Raw genomic sequence first — 16,388 nt, 5'->3', positions numbered from 1 at the left:
ACCGAGATTGATATTTTTTTAAAAAAAGTATAGGTAAATTTGTAAAAAAAGAGGTAGGTTTATTATAATTTAAAAGATAGAGAGATTAAATTTGAACAGTCAAAAAACTAAAAATAAATTAAAAATTATATTCATACTAAAAATTTCTAGATCCGTTCATCGTTGGTGCTTCTTTATCTGTTTTGACATATGTATGTACTTCTCCCAATTAATAATGCATGATTCACGATTGAGGTCAGTGAGCAAGTATACTAATAGTACTTATATTATACGGGAAATTCTTACCTAGTCCCGGTCCATAGATAATCTATGGACACGACCAATCAAAAATTAACACTTCTTTTTTGATTATTCACCTATCTTTAATTCTTAAATGATTACTTTTGAATTTTGTTAACTGTAGTTAGCCATTAGTTTAACTTGTCACGTCTTCCAAATAATGTTCCCTCCATCTTTAACCATTTCATGTTTATCTACTGCACAAACACTACAATTTTAGCTGTTTACGTTTTCAAATAGAATTACAATAGAAACACCTAACAACATTTATGCTTTCTTTATCATTCTTTTAGTGACATTCATTGAATATCACCATTATCAAATACTAAATGTGGACAAGAATCAATAGTAACCAGATAAAACAAAAGCGCAATTGAAGAATTATACCAGAGAAGAGAACAAAAACAATTGGCGATTATTAAAGTAAGTAATTTAATTTTGTCTTCTAGTTAAAATTTTACTGTCATTTAAAAGCTTTAGCATATATGCTAAGGACACTTTTATACTATATATATATAATCTTACACTTCTACACAATAATTAAATTAATAATATATTTATATTTTTTTACAGATTTGACAATTTTCGATGAAATTGAATATTATGAGAAGGATGTTATTTTAGTTTGATAAAGAGGTAAACTTGGAAGCAAATAGTTCTGGCAGTAAAGTTATGACAAGTTCTGAAGATATACGTGTAGAGGAATTAGAGAAAAGATTATTGAATGGATTTGTAAACAGTGAGGAGGAGGCTTATAAATTATATTGTGATTATGCCCATGCAATGGGATTTAGTGTTCGAAAAGCAAAACAATATTATTTCACAGGTTCTAGAAAAATTAGATCGAAAAAGTATGTTTGTTGGAAGGAAGGAGTTAAGGATGAAAAAGAGAGCAACCATGGTAATGCTTCACATGAGAGGTTGAACAGTAGAACTGATTGCAGTGCAATGGTTTGGTTTACTATTGATAAAGATGGTGTATATAGAGTGACAAAATTTGTAAAGGATCATAATCATGAAATGGCCAAACATGATGAAAGGCATTTGCTTAGGTCTGCACGATCTGTATCTAAGGCTAGTGGAGGTGTTTTAGAGTCAATGATAAATGCTAGAATTCCACTCGTTAATGCATTTGAATATATGGTTGATGAAAGCGGCGGCAGAGAAAATATTGGCTTTATTAAAAAGGATGCTTATAATTATGTCCATGAGTTACGAGCATCCAAAATTGAAGCCGGTGACTGTCAAAGTTTACTTACTTATTTTAAGAATAAGACTAATGAGGATGGATTTTTTTATTGGGACTCTCAACTTGATAATGAAGGTCGAATGGCAAATTTTTTTTGGAGGGACAGTCGGTCGAAAATAGATTTCGATTACTTTGGAGATGTTGTTTCTTTTGATACAACTTATCGAACAAACAAGTATAATCTGATATGTGCTCCATTCGTTGGTGTAAATCATCACTGGCAAACAATAATGTTCGGATGCGCATTCTTATCCGGGGAGACAGAGATAACGTTTGAGTGGTTATTCAAGACCTTTTTAGAATCAATGGGAAATAAACAACCAAAAACGATATTCACTAATCAAGATCAAGCAATGTCTAATGCAATTAAGAATGCCTTTCCTGAATCACGTCATCGCTTGTGTCAATGGCATATAGCAAAGAAAACTCCTACATATTTGGGTGCTCTTAACTCAAGCCGCACTTTTCAAAATTCTTTTCATAGATGTATGTCAGAGTGTGAAACTGAAGAAGAGTTTGAAGTAACTTGGTGGAAGATGATAAATGAACATGATGCACAAGAGCATAGCTGGTTAAAAGGTTTGTATAAACTTCTGATAAACCATGATTTTACGTGTTTTGTTAAGAATATTTTGATTTAATTGTTATGCGATTACGTAAATTATGGTTTAATTATACCCTGATTCGTTGAGTTTATTAACTTTCTTTAGGAACAAGCAATTGAATAATGGAGAGCCGAATGAATCGAAATTGCAGTAGAATTCGTCATTTCAGAGTCGACTTTACCTACCGGCCGGACCTGACTTGCAGAACCGGCCAAGGAGGCAAATTTGGGGACCCAGCCGGACCTACCAGCCGGACCTGCCCAGTAGAACCGGCTGGAGGTCCGGTCAACTTACTGCCGGGACAGAAACTCAGCCGGACCTGTAGCCTGACCTGCCCAGTAGATCCGGTCAGCAGGTCCGGTTGTCAGCGTGTTTTAGTCCGTTTTTGAAGGTTTTCTATTGAGACTTGGAGACTATAAAAGGCAAAAAGAGGAGCTGAGTTAGGGTTCGACTTTGACACAACTCAGAGACTTTGTAAGCAACCACAAGGAGGAAAAAGACCGAATTGGCGATTGGATCAAGGATTCTTAACGATCGAAGGAGGAAATCAACTGACGATTGATCTAACCTGGAATCAAAGAGTTTTTCCTTATTCTCTACTCAATGAACTCTTTTAATTCTGTTTTTGCTTTCCAATCTCAGATTATGTGTAGCTAAACTTTTACATTAGAGCTAGGGATGTAGTTTAATTATGAGATTCATTGTTATTTTATGGATTGAAGTTTTATATTAGCAAGAGATTGTTTAATATCGTGTTTTCAGTAATTAATTCTTGTGTTTATCGTTGTTTGATTGTTTGGCCGTCAATTAAACTTTATCTAGAATTTATGTGAAGTATTGAGAGATGAAACATAAATTCTGATCTAGAATTAATTCGCATAACTACCGTGGGATAGAGATATACCTACGGATTTGTGTATGACATATAGGTTGTAATCCTTCATCATTCGATTAAATTAGGGTTTGGATTGAGAAATTAAACTCACTTTAATTGAATAGGCTTTCTTGATTCGAGAGAATACTAAAGCAATTTTGAATACCGTCATTGAATCACATCAATTCCATAGATGACAATGTATCTTATGATTAAGTGAAATCCCGAAACTCTAGTGTTCTTCGCCATTAATTTATCTTTACATCTTAGTATTTGTCGCTCTATTTACTTTAGTTAATTAGTTTAAATAAATTACATTCAAATTTTAATTGTCTTAGCTATAATTAATACGAATAATAGTTAATCCGTTGTCTCTGTGGATACGACCTTGTTTGCTACGATTACATTCTGTATACTTGCAGGAGTTGCATTTTTAGCTATCAAGTTTTTGGCGCCGTTGCCGGGGACAACGTTGTTTTTAATTATTATTTTATTAATTCTAGTCTTTACTGTTAGTCTTATTCTTTCAATTCTCTTTGTCAACTTCAGGATTTGAATGCTATTGAGACGATCAAAAAGTCTTAATAACAAAGAAATACTTGAGCTTAACCCAGAGATTGAACGAACGTGCCGTGCAAATAGAGCAAGAAGAAGACAAGACACAGCTGAAAACATGAACGGACTAGTTAATCCCAATCAAGAGCAAAGGTTACGTGATATTCAAAGGCCAACGGTTACTGCAAACCCGTCTTGTATCCGTTTGAGTGAAGCAGCAAGGAACTATGAGCTCAAAACTTTCCATCTCAATATGCTGCCTCAGTTTAATGGAACGGCTACTGAAGACTCACTAGCCTTTATCAGAGATTTCTATGGTATTGTGCAGACTTTACCGCTGAACAATCTCAATGAGGATGAGCTAAGGACGAGGTGTTTTCCTCATTGTCTGAAAGGAGACGCGAGACAGTGGCTATTGAACCAGCCAGAAGGTGTTTTTCTCACATGGGAGGATGTCTACAATGAATTCATGCTGAGGTTCTATTCACCACAAAAGACCATGGATCTCAGGGCAAAAATTTGCAACTTTGTGCAACGGGATCCAGAATCTTTTCATGAAGCATGGGAAAGGTTTAAGCTGCTCTTGACTCAATGCCCTCATCACCAAGTGCCAGAAAATTTGCTGACTCAGTTTTTCTATGATGGCCTGAATGTTAATTGTCAAACACTGGTTGACACAGCTTCTGGAGGTTATTATGGAGATACAACAGCTGCAGAACTCATGAAAACTTATGAAAAGTTAGCGATGAATTCGAGGCAGAAGGCAATCAGAGGGAAAAGAGCAGGAGTATATGAAATCAGTTCTCATTCTGATCTCTCAGCACAAATGGCTGATTTAACCAAGCAAGTCAAGATGCTTGTAGACAGAGATACTTCCAATCAAGAGTCGTGTGCCTTTTGTGGGATGTTTGGACACAATGCAAATGTGTGCGCAAACGTTGAATCGGCACCACCAAACTGTGAGGAAGCCAATTTCATGGGAGCCTTCCAGGGTAGACAAGTCAAGAATGACCCTTTCTCAAACACTTATAACCCTGGATGGCGCAATCACCCAAATTTCTCTTGGAGGGATCAAGGAGCGAATAGGCAAGCACCACCTCCGGGATTTCAGCAACAAAGACAAGTTCCTCCGCCTCAACAACAGAATAATCCGGACAGGAAGCCTTCTGTGGAAGAGATGATATCTCAGTTTTTAGCAACTCAAGATACCACTGTTAAGAAGATGGATGCAAAAATTGACCAGTTGGCACAGTCAAGTCAAGCATCAATTCACAAATTAGAGTTGCAGCTGGGTCAGTTGGCAAGAACTGTTGCTGAACGTGAACAAGGCAAACTCCCTAGTAATACTGAAAATAATCCAAAGGAGGGAGTTATGGCCATCAGTCTCAGGAGCGGGACTCAGGTGGAGACTGGAAGCAAGGGCAAGAAAGTAATTGAGATTGTCGACGACGGGGACGACAAGGAAGAGAGTGAACACGATGCAAAGCAAGGGAATAATCTTGATAAGGAAGTGGTGGCTGCTCCTTCAGTCAAACCTTATGTTCCACCTATTCCATATCCACAAAGGCTGAAGAAGAAAACTACTGACAACAATTTTCAGCACTTTCTTAATGCCTTTAAAAAGATTGAGCTTAATATTCCTATTTTGCAGGCCCTTGCTAAGATGCCTTCCTATGCCAAGTTCTTAAAAGAACTAGTTTCCAACAAGAGCAAGCTAGAGGAGTACGCCACCGTAGCTTTAACTGAAGAATGCAGTGCCATACTTCAAAAGAAGCTACCACCTAAGCTTAAGGACCCAGGAAGTTTTTCTATTCCTTGTGTTATTGGTGCTACTACTATCTCTAAATGTTTGTGTGATCTTGGTGCTAGTGTGAATATTATGCCTGCATCCCTTTATAAGAGGCTTGGTATGAAAGAGATGAAGCCCACAACTGTGTCTCTACAATTGGCTGATCGATCGATCAAATATCCTTTAGGCATTGTAGAAGACTTATTTGTGCGAGTGGGCAAGTTTTATTTTCCTGCAGATTTTCTTATTCTAGAAACAGAAGATGAAAATGATTTATCTATGATTTTAGGTAGACCGTTTTTAGCTACAGGAGGTGTGTTGATTGATGTTGTTCAAGGTAAACTTACCTTTAGGATGGGGAGTGAGAAAGAAGAATTTAATATTCTTAAGGCGGTGAAACACCCATCACGTGATGATTCTTGTTTTAGTGTTGATGTGATTGACCATGCTATTTTTCATGTTGCTGAACAGGAATCATTCAAGGAACCATTAGAAGCATGTTTAATTTTGAGTTCGCATGAGAAGGATGAAAATCCTGAAATAGCTGAGTGTGCTATGCGATTAGAAGGTGAAGGTTTCAGGACCTATAGATACAAGCCTCAATATGATGAGCTTAAATGGGAACCAAAACCAAAACCAACAGTTGTAGAGCCACCAAAGCTAGAGCTAAAACAGCTACCATCTCATTTGAAATATGCTTTCATTGGACCTAACGACACATATCCTGTTATTATTTCTTCTGGTCTATCTGATGTGCAGGAAGAGAAGACAATGCGGGTTTTGAGGAATCGAAGCAAGGCGATAGGATGGTCGATTCATGACATTAAAGGGATTAATCCATCGATCTGCATGCATAAGATTCGATTGGAGAAGGAACATCGCCCTAGTGTCCAAGGACAAAGAAGACTCAACCCGAACATGAAGGAGGTTGTGCGGGCTGAAGTGATTAAGCTTCTTGACGCAGGAATCATCTACCCTATCTCTGATAGCGCCTGGGTGAGTCCTGTGCAAGTTGTACCAAAGAAAGGAGGCACAACCGTGGTCAAGAATGACAACAATGAGCTGATTCCGACGAGGATGGTCACCGGTTGGAGGGTATGTATCGATTATCGCAAACTGAACGCGACCACATGTAAGGACCACTTTCCCTTACCTTTCATTGATCAGATGTTAGAGCGTTTAGCTGGGCATCAATTTTATTGCTTTCTAGATGGCTATTCGGGTTACTATCAAGTGCCTATCGATCCTGAACATCAGGAATATACGACATTCACATGTCCGTATGGCACTTTTGCGTATCGCCGAATGCCATTTGGTTTATGTAATGCTCCAGGTACTTTTCAGAGATGCATGATGGCTATATTCTCTGACATGGTAGAAAAGATCATTGAGGTCTTTATGGACGATTTTTCTGTATTTGGCTCTTCCTTTGACGTTTGTTTATCCAATTTAGACAGGGTATTAGAGCGTTGTGAAGAGACCAATTTAGTTCTGAATTGGGAAAAATGCCATTTTATGGTACAAAATGGAATCGTCCTTGGGCATAAAATTTCAGCTGCAGGTATTGAGGTCGACCAAGCGAAAGTGGAGGTAATAGAGAAGTTGCCACCTCCAAACTCAGTGAAGGCAGTAAGGAGTTTTCTGGGTCATGCAGGTTTTTACAGACGGTTCATTAAAGACTTTTCAAAAATTGCTAAACCTCTTTGTGATTTGCTGATCAAAGATGTTACTTTTCACTTTAATGAAAGTTGTCTTATTGCCTATAACACATTAAAGAAAGCTCTTATTTCTGCCCCCATTATTGTTTCCCCTGACTGGTCACTCCCTTTTGAACTAATGTGTGATGCAAGTGACTTTGCTATTGGCGCTGTTTTAGGACAGAGGAAGGATAAAAAGTCACATGTAATATACTATGCGAGCAAGGTTCTCGATAGTGCTCAGATAAATTATGCCACTACTGAGAAGGAATTTTTAGCTGTGGTTTATGCATTTGACAACTTTCGTTCTTATCTTGTAGGTTCAAAGGTGATAGTGTACACGGATCACTCCGCAATTAAGTATCTCATTTCTAAACAAGATGCTAAGCCACGATTGATTCGATGGGTTCTTCTTTTGCAGGAATTTAATTTCGAAATCCGGGATAAGAAGGGCTCCGAGAATGTTGTAGCTGACCATCTCTCTAGATTGGAAAATGGGAAGCTTAGTAAGGAGGAAACGGTTAATGACGACTTTCCGGATGAACAGTTATGGGCAGCCCAAGAACTTGAGGTACCATGGTTTGCTGATATTGTGAATTATTTGGTATCTAACATTGTTCCACAGGAGTTCTCCTACCATCAAAAGAAACGGTTTCTATCTGAGGTGAAATACTACATATGGGAGGAACCGTTACTTTTTCGAAGATGTGCTGACAGAATCATACGACGATGTATACCAGAGGAAGAGATGATCCCAATTCTGCAGGAATGTCATTCTTCGCCTTATGGCGGACATCATAGCGGACTTAAAACGTCGGCGAAAGTGCTACAAAGTGGATTTTATTGGCCAACACTCTTTAAGGATGGAAGGAGCTTCGTATTGGCGTGTGATAAATGTCAGAGGACTGGAAACATTGGCCGGAGAAACGAGATGCCTCAGACAGGCATCCTTGAGGTAGAAATTTTTGATGTATGGGGTATTGATTTTATGGGTCCCTTCCCACCATCTTTTGGAAATCAATACATTCTCGTCGCAGTCGATTATGTTTCAAAATGGGTTGTAGCTGTTGCACTAAAAGATAATACTGCTAGTAGTGTAGTCAAGTTCATTAAGAAACACATCTTTTCCAATTATGGGGTTCCTAGAGTCATGATTAGCGATAACGGTGTCCATTTTCAGAATCATCAATTCAGAAGTCTTATGAATAAATATGGATGCCAACACAAGACTAGTACCCCTTATCACCCACAAACTAGTGGGCAAGTAGAAATATCTAATAGGGAACTTAAGTTAATTCTTGAGAAAACTGTTAGTGCTTCTAGGAAAGATTGGTCTCTTAAGCTTGACGATGCACTATGGGCGTACCGAACAGCGTTTAAGACACCTTTAGGAATGTCACCATATAGGCTAGTGTTCGGTAAACCTTGTCATCTCCCGGTAGAGTTAGAGCACCGTGCTTATTGGGCTGTAAAAAAACTTAATTATGACTTGAAAACTGCCGGAGAAAAGCGTTTGCTACAACTTAGTGAGCTTGATGAGATTAGACGTGATTCTTTTGAGAATGCACGAATTTATAAAGAGCGAACTAAAGCGTGGCATGACAAGCATATCATTCGGAAAGAATTTAAAAGCGGGCAAAAGGTTCTTTTATTTAACTCTCGCTTTAAGTTTTTTCCAGGAAAGTTGAAATCAAGATGGTCCGGACCGTTCATTGTCACTCGAGTATTCCCTCATGGTGCAATCGAGATTGAAGGTAAGGATAACCAGCTCATTAAGGTAAATGGTCAACGACTTAAACCTTATCTTGAAAGTGGGCAAATTGAAAAAGCGTTTTCTGTGCTTTTTGATGCTTGATAGACATCTCACTGAGTCTAGCTAAAGACGTTAAACATAGCGCTAATTGGGAGGCAACCCAGAAAATTTACAATTGCTTTTATTTTATGTTTTGATTTTTTTATTTTGTTTAATAAATTTCTTTTGTTTAGTTGTTTTTCTTTTGCAGTGTCGTAGCCGACCACAGGTAAGTAGCGTATTGCTCCCCTTTGTGTTTTAATTCAGTTAACAGTAAGTTTGGGCATTTAGCTCGTTTTTTTTTATTATTATTCTGATTTTTTTTTTCCCTTTGACCGGACCTGTGACCGGACCTGCCCAGCAGATCAGGCCACAGGACCGGCTGGTTCACATAAGGGTCCAGGGAGCAAACCGGACCTGTGACCGGACCTGCCCAGCAGATCCGGCCATAGGTCCGGCCCAGCTTCTGCCTGCCCAGCAGGTCGGCCGGATCTCCAGCCGGACCTACCCAGTAGGTCCGGCCGGTAGATCCGGTCACGTAAAAAAAAATAAAAAAAAAATCGAGTTAAGTGTTTAAAACAAGAGCAGCCCGAAAAATTCCTTCATTTTTCCTCCTAAACACCTCCTCTCTTCTTCCATAAGCACTCATTTTCTTCCCCTCACCCTCTAACCTCCATTCTTTTTCATAAATGGCTTCTACTTCATCCAAGACACCCAATACTTAATCAAATTCACTTATCATTACCTCCCATCACCCTTCTTTCACCTTTCCCAAATTGCAAATCCTAAACCCTAATAGCTTAAATCCGAAAATTTGAGAATTTTTTCTCAAATTTGGGACTTTATTTCTCTTGTATTTTGGTTTAGGTGGAATCTCTCTTTCATTAAGGTATGTTACTCTTCATGGTTGGTAATTATTGTTCTTCATTTAATATATTGTTTAGGCTATTGGGTTGTTTATCACATTGATGCACTAATTCGGATGTATAGGCTGTTTTTGCATGATGTAAAGATTGGGTGTGGGTTGTTTAAGTTTCATCTAGCAATTATTGTACCTAAATTGTGATGTTCGATTAATCCTTAGCATTAGGTGTTTTGTCAATTTCAAGTATACTTGTTGCTAAATAGTGATTAGAGAAGATGACTTAGTTGTGTGACCCATGTTATTTCATTACAATTGTTATTGTAACTTAGAATAAATTGGGTTGTTCAACTATGATATGCTTTCTAGGAGTAACTATTGAATGATTTTGGTTAACACTCTAATTTGGTGCATTTGTTTAAGACTTCTCCATGAGACATTTGTTTTTCAGCTTAAACAGTTGCAGGAACTTTATTGCATTTGAGTAATTACCATTTAAAATTCATATAGTTGAGAAGTTGTGATGGTAGTGTAAGTTGTGTTGTACCTAATTGTGTTGGCTTATTTTTAGTTGCTTATACGGTAAATTTTGAACTTAAGGGCTGCTGAATTTTTGGTGTTTGTTTGTTTCATATAGATGCTAATTTTAGAGTATTGTTTTACTTTATGTTGGCAGCTATGAGCGGTGCTAGAAGCAAGCGTAGTGCAGCGGTCTCACGCGCCGGAGCTACAAAACGCCGTGTCCGTACAGCAGCTACCGCATCTTACGATCAGTCAAAGTTCACTTTAGCTGACAACGCAAAGTGGTATGATCAGAGGAAGGAGAACAATCTCGTGATGGAGAAAGCCATATCACCGCACGTGGATAGATTATTCCACATATCTGACGCTTTCGGAGTTCTTGGTTGGGAGAAATTGGTTCAGTTGCAACATCCTTGCTACCCGGCTTTGGTTAAAGAGTTTTATGCCAACACCACGGATAAAGAGTCAAGTAGCAATACGAGGATCTTTACTGAGGTTCGCGGAGTGGAAATCGACATAGAAGCTGCTCACATTTCTGAGATTTTGGGCATTCCTGAGCATGGAGAGGTATTTTCTGTTCTTCATCACACTGTGGAATGTGAGACAGCTTGGTCAGTTAATGAGGCCGTGGATCGGCTAGGTTTGCAATGGAAATCCGCGAGAGGGAAATCACTACTTTATGCTAAGTATTTGACCATTCGGCAGCGATTGATCGCCTACTTACTGAGTTTCAATGTCATGCCGCGAGCTGGAGGGTACAATGAGGTTAGACACACTGATGTCTATTTTATGGATAAAATGATCAATGGGTTAGGAAATTTATCAGGAGTCCAGCTTGGACAATTGATAATTCAAGGCATCCGTGATGTTCTCCGCTCTGATAAGCAAGATAAGGCCTTTGTGTTTCCTGTTATCATTAGCATGATTATTGCTTATTACATGGAAGTTTTTCCTGCGGGAGTGCAATTCATCGCGGTACCACAGCTAAATTGTGAATCCTTGTACTACATGGGCTTTCGAAGACATGAAGGCGTTTGGAGGAATTTACAGCTCAACCCGCTTCCACAAGGAGCGCAGCCAGACCCCAAAAGAGTTAGTTGTTTGGAAGGCGATGAACCGGCTGCCCCGGGAAATCAAGATGAAGCGGCTCACACTGTGTTTCCACCACCTAATATTCCAGCGCCCGCAGCCACTTCTTCTCGTCCTAAGCGATCCTTACTACAGAAGATTTTGCGGATTTGTAGGAATGTCGAAAAGGATGTGGCGTCCATCAAGGAACAGCTTCAGCGGAACACTGAAACCATCGAGAAGACAAATTCCGATGTTGCACTGATTCGAGCTCGACTTGAGGCACAAGATGCCCGCCCAACTCAGGAGCAGCCCTCTACCTCTACTTGATTCGGCTACTGTTTGTTTTTCTTTTCTTTTTCTTTTCCTTCTTTATTTTTATTTTTGGTTCATTAGTTAGTTTTTATTTTGTTTTGTTTTTGACTTCTATCCTGTGGTCTGTAATAGTCTGACGTATTCACTCTGTTTGTGCAATTTTTGTTTATGACATTGGTGGACTTCTTCTTCCTTTATTTAGTTGCCGCATTCAGGAACTCTCGCCGTTAAGACGCCAAGTCAGGGGAGTTTTCTGTTTTCTAGTTGCTTGAATTTAATTTTTGTTATGTGCATTTTGAGGGCAATCTGCAATTAAGTGTGGGGGAAGAGTAATTTTGGCATTGTTCTTTTGTTTAATCTTTTTAGTTAGTTTTTAGCTTGTCCTTCGAACCGTTTTAGCTGAACGTTCTGTGATGAGTTGATTACCTTTGAATTATCACTAGAGTCAAGTGACCAAATAGCACTTACTGAATTGTTTGACATTCATCAACTTAGGTTATTTTTTTTATGATTATAGCTTGTGCGATGATTTAATGACATTTTTAGTGCGTATTGAAAGCTAAAAGTTTATTTATTTCATTAACCTTTGTAAATCTTTTAAACTTTAATGTGAACCGGAAGTAGATGAGAATGAGTGTTGGTATGAATTATAGTTGCTTCAAAGAGGTGAGATAGAGCGTAAAACGCACTCACCAGAGAAAGAAAAAAAAAAAAAAATTCTTTTTGATCACTCGGAATTAAAAGAAATTACTATTCCGCTAATTTTGACTCTATGAACATGAATTTTTATATTTTCAGTGGTCAAGATTATGAATAGGGCTTAAAGCCACTTGAAATTGTGATTTGGCAAAGTACACCGTTGATGTTTTCTAGTTGATGTATTTTCGGTGGAGAAGCTAGATGACGTTTCAAGTAGATAGAGTGTTCAATTCAAAAGAAAATAAGAGTGGGATGGAGCGTAAAACGCACCCACTAAAGAGATGGAGCGTAAAACGCACTCAAAGAAAAAAAAAAGAGCAAGCAACTTTCTTCATACTTTTACTCATGAATTTTCGATTTTTGGTTCATATTTCAGTTTACTAGATTTGCTTAGTTTAATTATTCGAATAAATAAAGGCTTGAGATATTTTCTATACTGTTTTTGTAGGTCATCTAATCATCGTATGTAGTGAATGAATTTTGTAATTTGGTTGGTGTTGTTAACTTTTCTTTAAGTGTATTTTGGTTACTAAATCTCTTGATATGATTCATGGGTGTATTGATGCATTATAGCACGGGCTGAATTCAGTTTGCTTGAGGACAAGCAAAAGCTCAAGTGTGGGGGAATTTGATAAACCATGATTTTACGTGTTTTGTTAAGAATATTTTGATTTAATTGTTATGCGATTACGTAAATTATGGTTTAATTATATCCTGATTCGTTGAGTTTATTAACTTTCTTTAGGAACAAGCAATTGAATAATGGAGAGCCGAATGAATCGAAATTGCAGTAGAATTCGTCATTTCAGAGTCGACTTTACCTACCGGCCGGACCTGACTTGCAGAACCGGCCAAGGAGGCAAATTTGGGGACCCAGCCGGACCTACCAGCCGGACCTGCCCAGTAGAACCGGCTGGAGGTCCGGTCAACTTACTGCCGGGACAGAAATTCAGCCGGACCTGTAGCCTGACCTGCCCAGTAGATCCGGTCAGCAGGTCCGGTTGTCAGCGTGTTTTAGTCCGTTTTTGAAGGTTTTCTATTGAGACTTGGAGACTATAAAAGGCAAAAAGAGGAGCTGAGTTAGGGTTCGACTTTGACACAACTCAGAGACTTTGTAAGCAACCACAAGGAGGAAAAAGACCGAATTGGCGATTGGATCAAGGATTCTTAACGATCGAAGGAGGAAATCAACTGACGATTGATCTAACCTGGAATCAAAGAGTTTTTCCTTATTCTCTACTCAATGAACTCTTTTAATTCTGTTTTTGCTTTCCAATCTCAGATTATGTGTAGCTAAACTTTTACATTAGAGCTAGGGATGTAGTTTAATTATGAGATTCATTGTTATTTTATGGATTGAAGTTTTATATTAGCAAGAGATTGTTTAATATCGTGTTTTCAGTAATTAATTCTTGTGTTTATCGTTGTTTGATTGGTTGGCCGTCAATTAAACTTTATCTAGAATTTATGTGAAGTATTGAGAGATGAAACATAAATTCTGATCTAGAATTAATTCGCATAACTACCGTGGGATAGAGATATACCTACGGATTTGTGTATGACATATAGGTTGTAATCCTTCATCATTCGATTAAATTAGGGTTTGGATTGAGAAATTAAACTCACTTTAATTGAATAGGCTTTCTTGATTCGAGAGAATACTAAAGCAATTTTGAATACCGTCATTGAATCACATCAATTCCATAGATGACAATGTATCTTATGATTAAGTGAAATCCCGAAACTCTAGTGTTCTTCGCCATTAATTTATCTTTACATCTTAGTATTTGTCGCTCTATTTACTTTAGTTAATTAGTTTAAATAAATTACATTCAAATTTTAATTGTCTTAGCTATAATTAATACGAATAATAGTTAATCCGTTGTCTCTGTGGATACGACCTTGTTTGCTACGATTACATTCTGTATACTTGCAGGAGTTGCATTTTTAGCTATCAACTTCGTCATAAATGGAGCACTGCATTTAATAATGATACATTTCATTGTGGTATTAAATCAACATCTCGAAGTGAAGGCACAAATCATGTTCTTAATGGACTTGGTGATAAAACAACATCGTTATTTAAATTTGTTGAAGGGTTTGAAAAGATGACTAAACGATGGCGTGACCAAGAGGGGGATGAAGATTTTAACTGCACTAATGGAGTTCCATCATGTGCCATTAAAGAAAGCCTTATATTGAAACAAGCTTCAATAGTTTACACAAATAAGATATATAAACTTTTCTTTGAGAAAGAATATCTCAAAGGCACCGGAGCAACAAACTATGAAGAAACAGCTTGTGAGGGAAATTTATATGAATACAAAATGTGGACTCATGGTGCAAAGGAAAATATGGTCAGTACTATCTTCTTTAATTTGGATACTTTGGAAGTGAATTGTAGTTGTAAGAAATTTGAGTCAATGGGTATTTTATGCTCTCATGCGTTAAAGGCTTTTGTCACAAAAAATATAACTAAAATTCCTGAAAAGTATGTAATTCCGCGTTGGACGAGAAATGCGAAAGAGAGAAAACATTTGTTGGAGATAGAAAAATCAGTACATGAGATTAGCGAGTCGGAAATTATTTATAGCAAGCGGGCAATGAGAAGTGCTTACGACTTGGTTTCTCGTAGTAGAGAAAATGAAAAAGCCAGAGCTATTATATATCAGTTATTTGAGGAGGGACATACGAGATTAGATGACTACTTCAAAAATGAAAATGCTGATATTCAATTTTCATGTAGAAAGAATCTTGCAAAAAAAACTCTTTTAGACTCGAAAGATGATTATGAGCAGATTTTGATGGACCCTCCTAGAGTAAGGACAAAAGGTGATAAAGGGGAAAGAATAAAAAACCACTGGGAAAAAAGAAAGAAGAAGCCAACATGCTCCAATATTACAAGTAATTCTATGGTCTTTTCTGTAGTGTTTGTGCAGTAGATAAACATGAAATGGTTAAAGATGGAGGGAACATTATTTGGAAGACGTGACAAGTTAAACTAATGGCTAACTACAGTTAACAAAATTCAAAAGTAATCATTTAAGAATTAAAGATAGGTGAATAATCAAAAAAGAAGTGTTAATTTTTGATTGGTCGGGTCCATAGATTATCTATGGACCGGGACTAGGTAAGAATTTCCCATATTATACATAAAGGTTTGAGTTTTCAAGAGATAATTGAATTACTGATAAGATTTTAGATTTCTTTCTAGACTTATGTGGCAATTTTTCTCGTCAACTTATAAGCAATGAACAATTAATATATAAATTAATTTTGCAGACAAATTAATCACAAACTTGGTAATAGATAATTAATCCCATTTGATCAAATTAGCTTACAAATTGAGGGGGAAAATTGTCAATTTAAAAAACAATTAGCTTATAAATTGAGGGAGAAATATTAAAATGGAGTTAATTTCCATAATCAACAAATTCGTGACTAATTTGTCCATAAAATTAATTTATATTTTAATTTTTTTGCTTATAAATTGAAGGAGCAAATTGCCATTTAAATCTTTCTTGCTACAACATTTTAGTTGGTAGGTTAAAATTTAGTTTATTAGCTGATGAATTATTATTTTAGAAAAAGGGCACATGATTCATTTTTTGTATTCTTTTGGGGCATTATCATTATTAAAAGAAAATGGACTCTTCTGCTCCTTGCTATATGGACCACTATTATTGGTCTCTAAGGTAGTTTGGGATTTTGGATGCATTCTAATTTGAATTGGTTGGCCAAAACTACACATAACTAACCCATCAAAGGATCATGCAACTCAAAAAATTAAGACTTAAACTGCTCTTTACCTAAAACCCAACAAATAATCCGCAATATTTTACCTAGACTTGTTTATACTCTATTTCTGCACAGATTATATCTAATTAGATTTTAGACATAATTATATAGTACTTTAAAATATTAAAAGACCAAATCAATAGTCGAACCATGAGGCTATCGGTTTTCGATTCAATTGGTTTAATTTCCGGTTCAACAGCTTGACTAAATTACTCATAAAAACTAAATTTTTATATATAGGTTAGGGTGTCACTGGTTGAACTAGCGGTTCAACTAGGTTGATT

General features: G+C 37.2%; 3 protein-coding genes and 1 non-coding gene across 4 annotated transcripts; 3 read left to right on the top strand and 1 right to left on the bottom strand.

Annotated features, from left to right (window-relative positions):
• The first annotated feature begins 951 nt into the window (after nucleotides 1-951).
• On the top strand, nucleotides 952-2,786 carry LOC126678480 (protein FAR1-RELATED SEQUENCE 5-like). The gene is made up of 2 exons (XM_050373377.2): nucleotides 952-2,107; nucleotides 2,776-2,786. Exons 1-2 carry the CDS (start codon nucleotides 952-954, stop codon nucleotides 2,784-2,786), a joined length of 1,167 nt encoding a protein of 388 aa, XP_050229334.2.
• A 777-nt stretch (nucleotides 2,787-3,563) lies between these two features.
• LOC126678479 (uncharacterized) lies at nucleotides 3,564-8,903 on the top strand. The gene is made up of 3 exons (XM_050373376.2): nucleotides 3,564-5,294; nucleotides 6,210-7,794; nucleotides 8,299-8,903. The coding sequence occupies exons 1-3, from the start codon at nucleotides 3,564-3,566 to the stop codon at nucleotides 8,901-8,903; spliced, it is 3,921 nt and encodes a 1,306-aa protein (XP_050229333.1).
• Nucleotides 4,066-4,171, bottom strand: LOC126679611 (small nucleolar RNA R71). The gene has a single exon (XR_007640901.1). It is a non-coding gene; the product is annotated as a small nucleolar RNA R71 (small nucleolar RNA).
• A 4,165-nt stretch (nucleotides 8,904-13,068) lies between the features above and the next one.
• LOC126678478 (protein FAR1-RELATED SEQUENCE 7-like) lies at nucleotides 13,069-15,248 on the top strand. Its single transcript, XM_050373375.1, has 2 exons — nucleotides 13,069-13,301; nucleotides 14,243-15,248. Exons 1-2 carry the CDS (start codon nucleotides 13,069-13,071, stop codon nucleotides 15,246-15,248), a joined length of 1,239 nt encoding a protein of 412 aa, XP_050229332.1.
• Nucleotides 15,249-16,388: the final 1,140 nt, after the last annotated feature.

This window comes from Mercurialis annua, linkage group LG4 (genome assembly GCF_937616625.2).
Source record: "Mercurialis annua linkage group LG4, ddMerAnnu1.2, whole genome shotgun sequence".
Classification (NCBI taxonomy): domain Eukaryota; kingdom Viridiplantae; phylum Streptophyta; class Magnoliopsida; order Malpighiales; family Euphorbiaceae; genus Mercurialis; species Mercurialis annua.
This window is presented reverse-complemented; position numbering and strand designations above follow the sequence as displayed.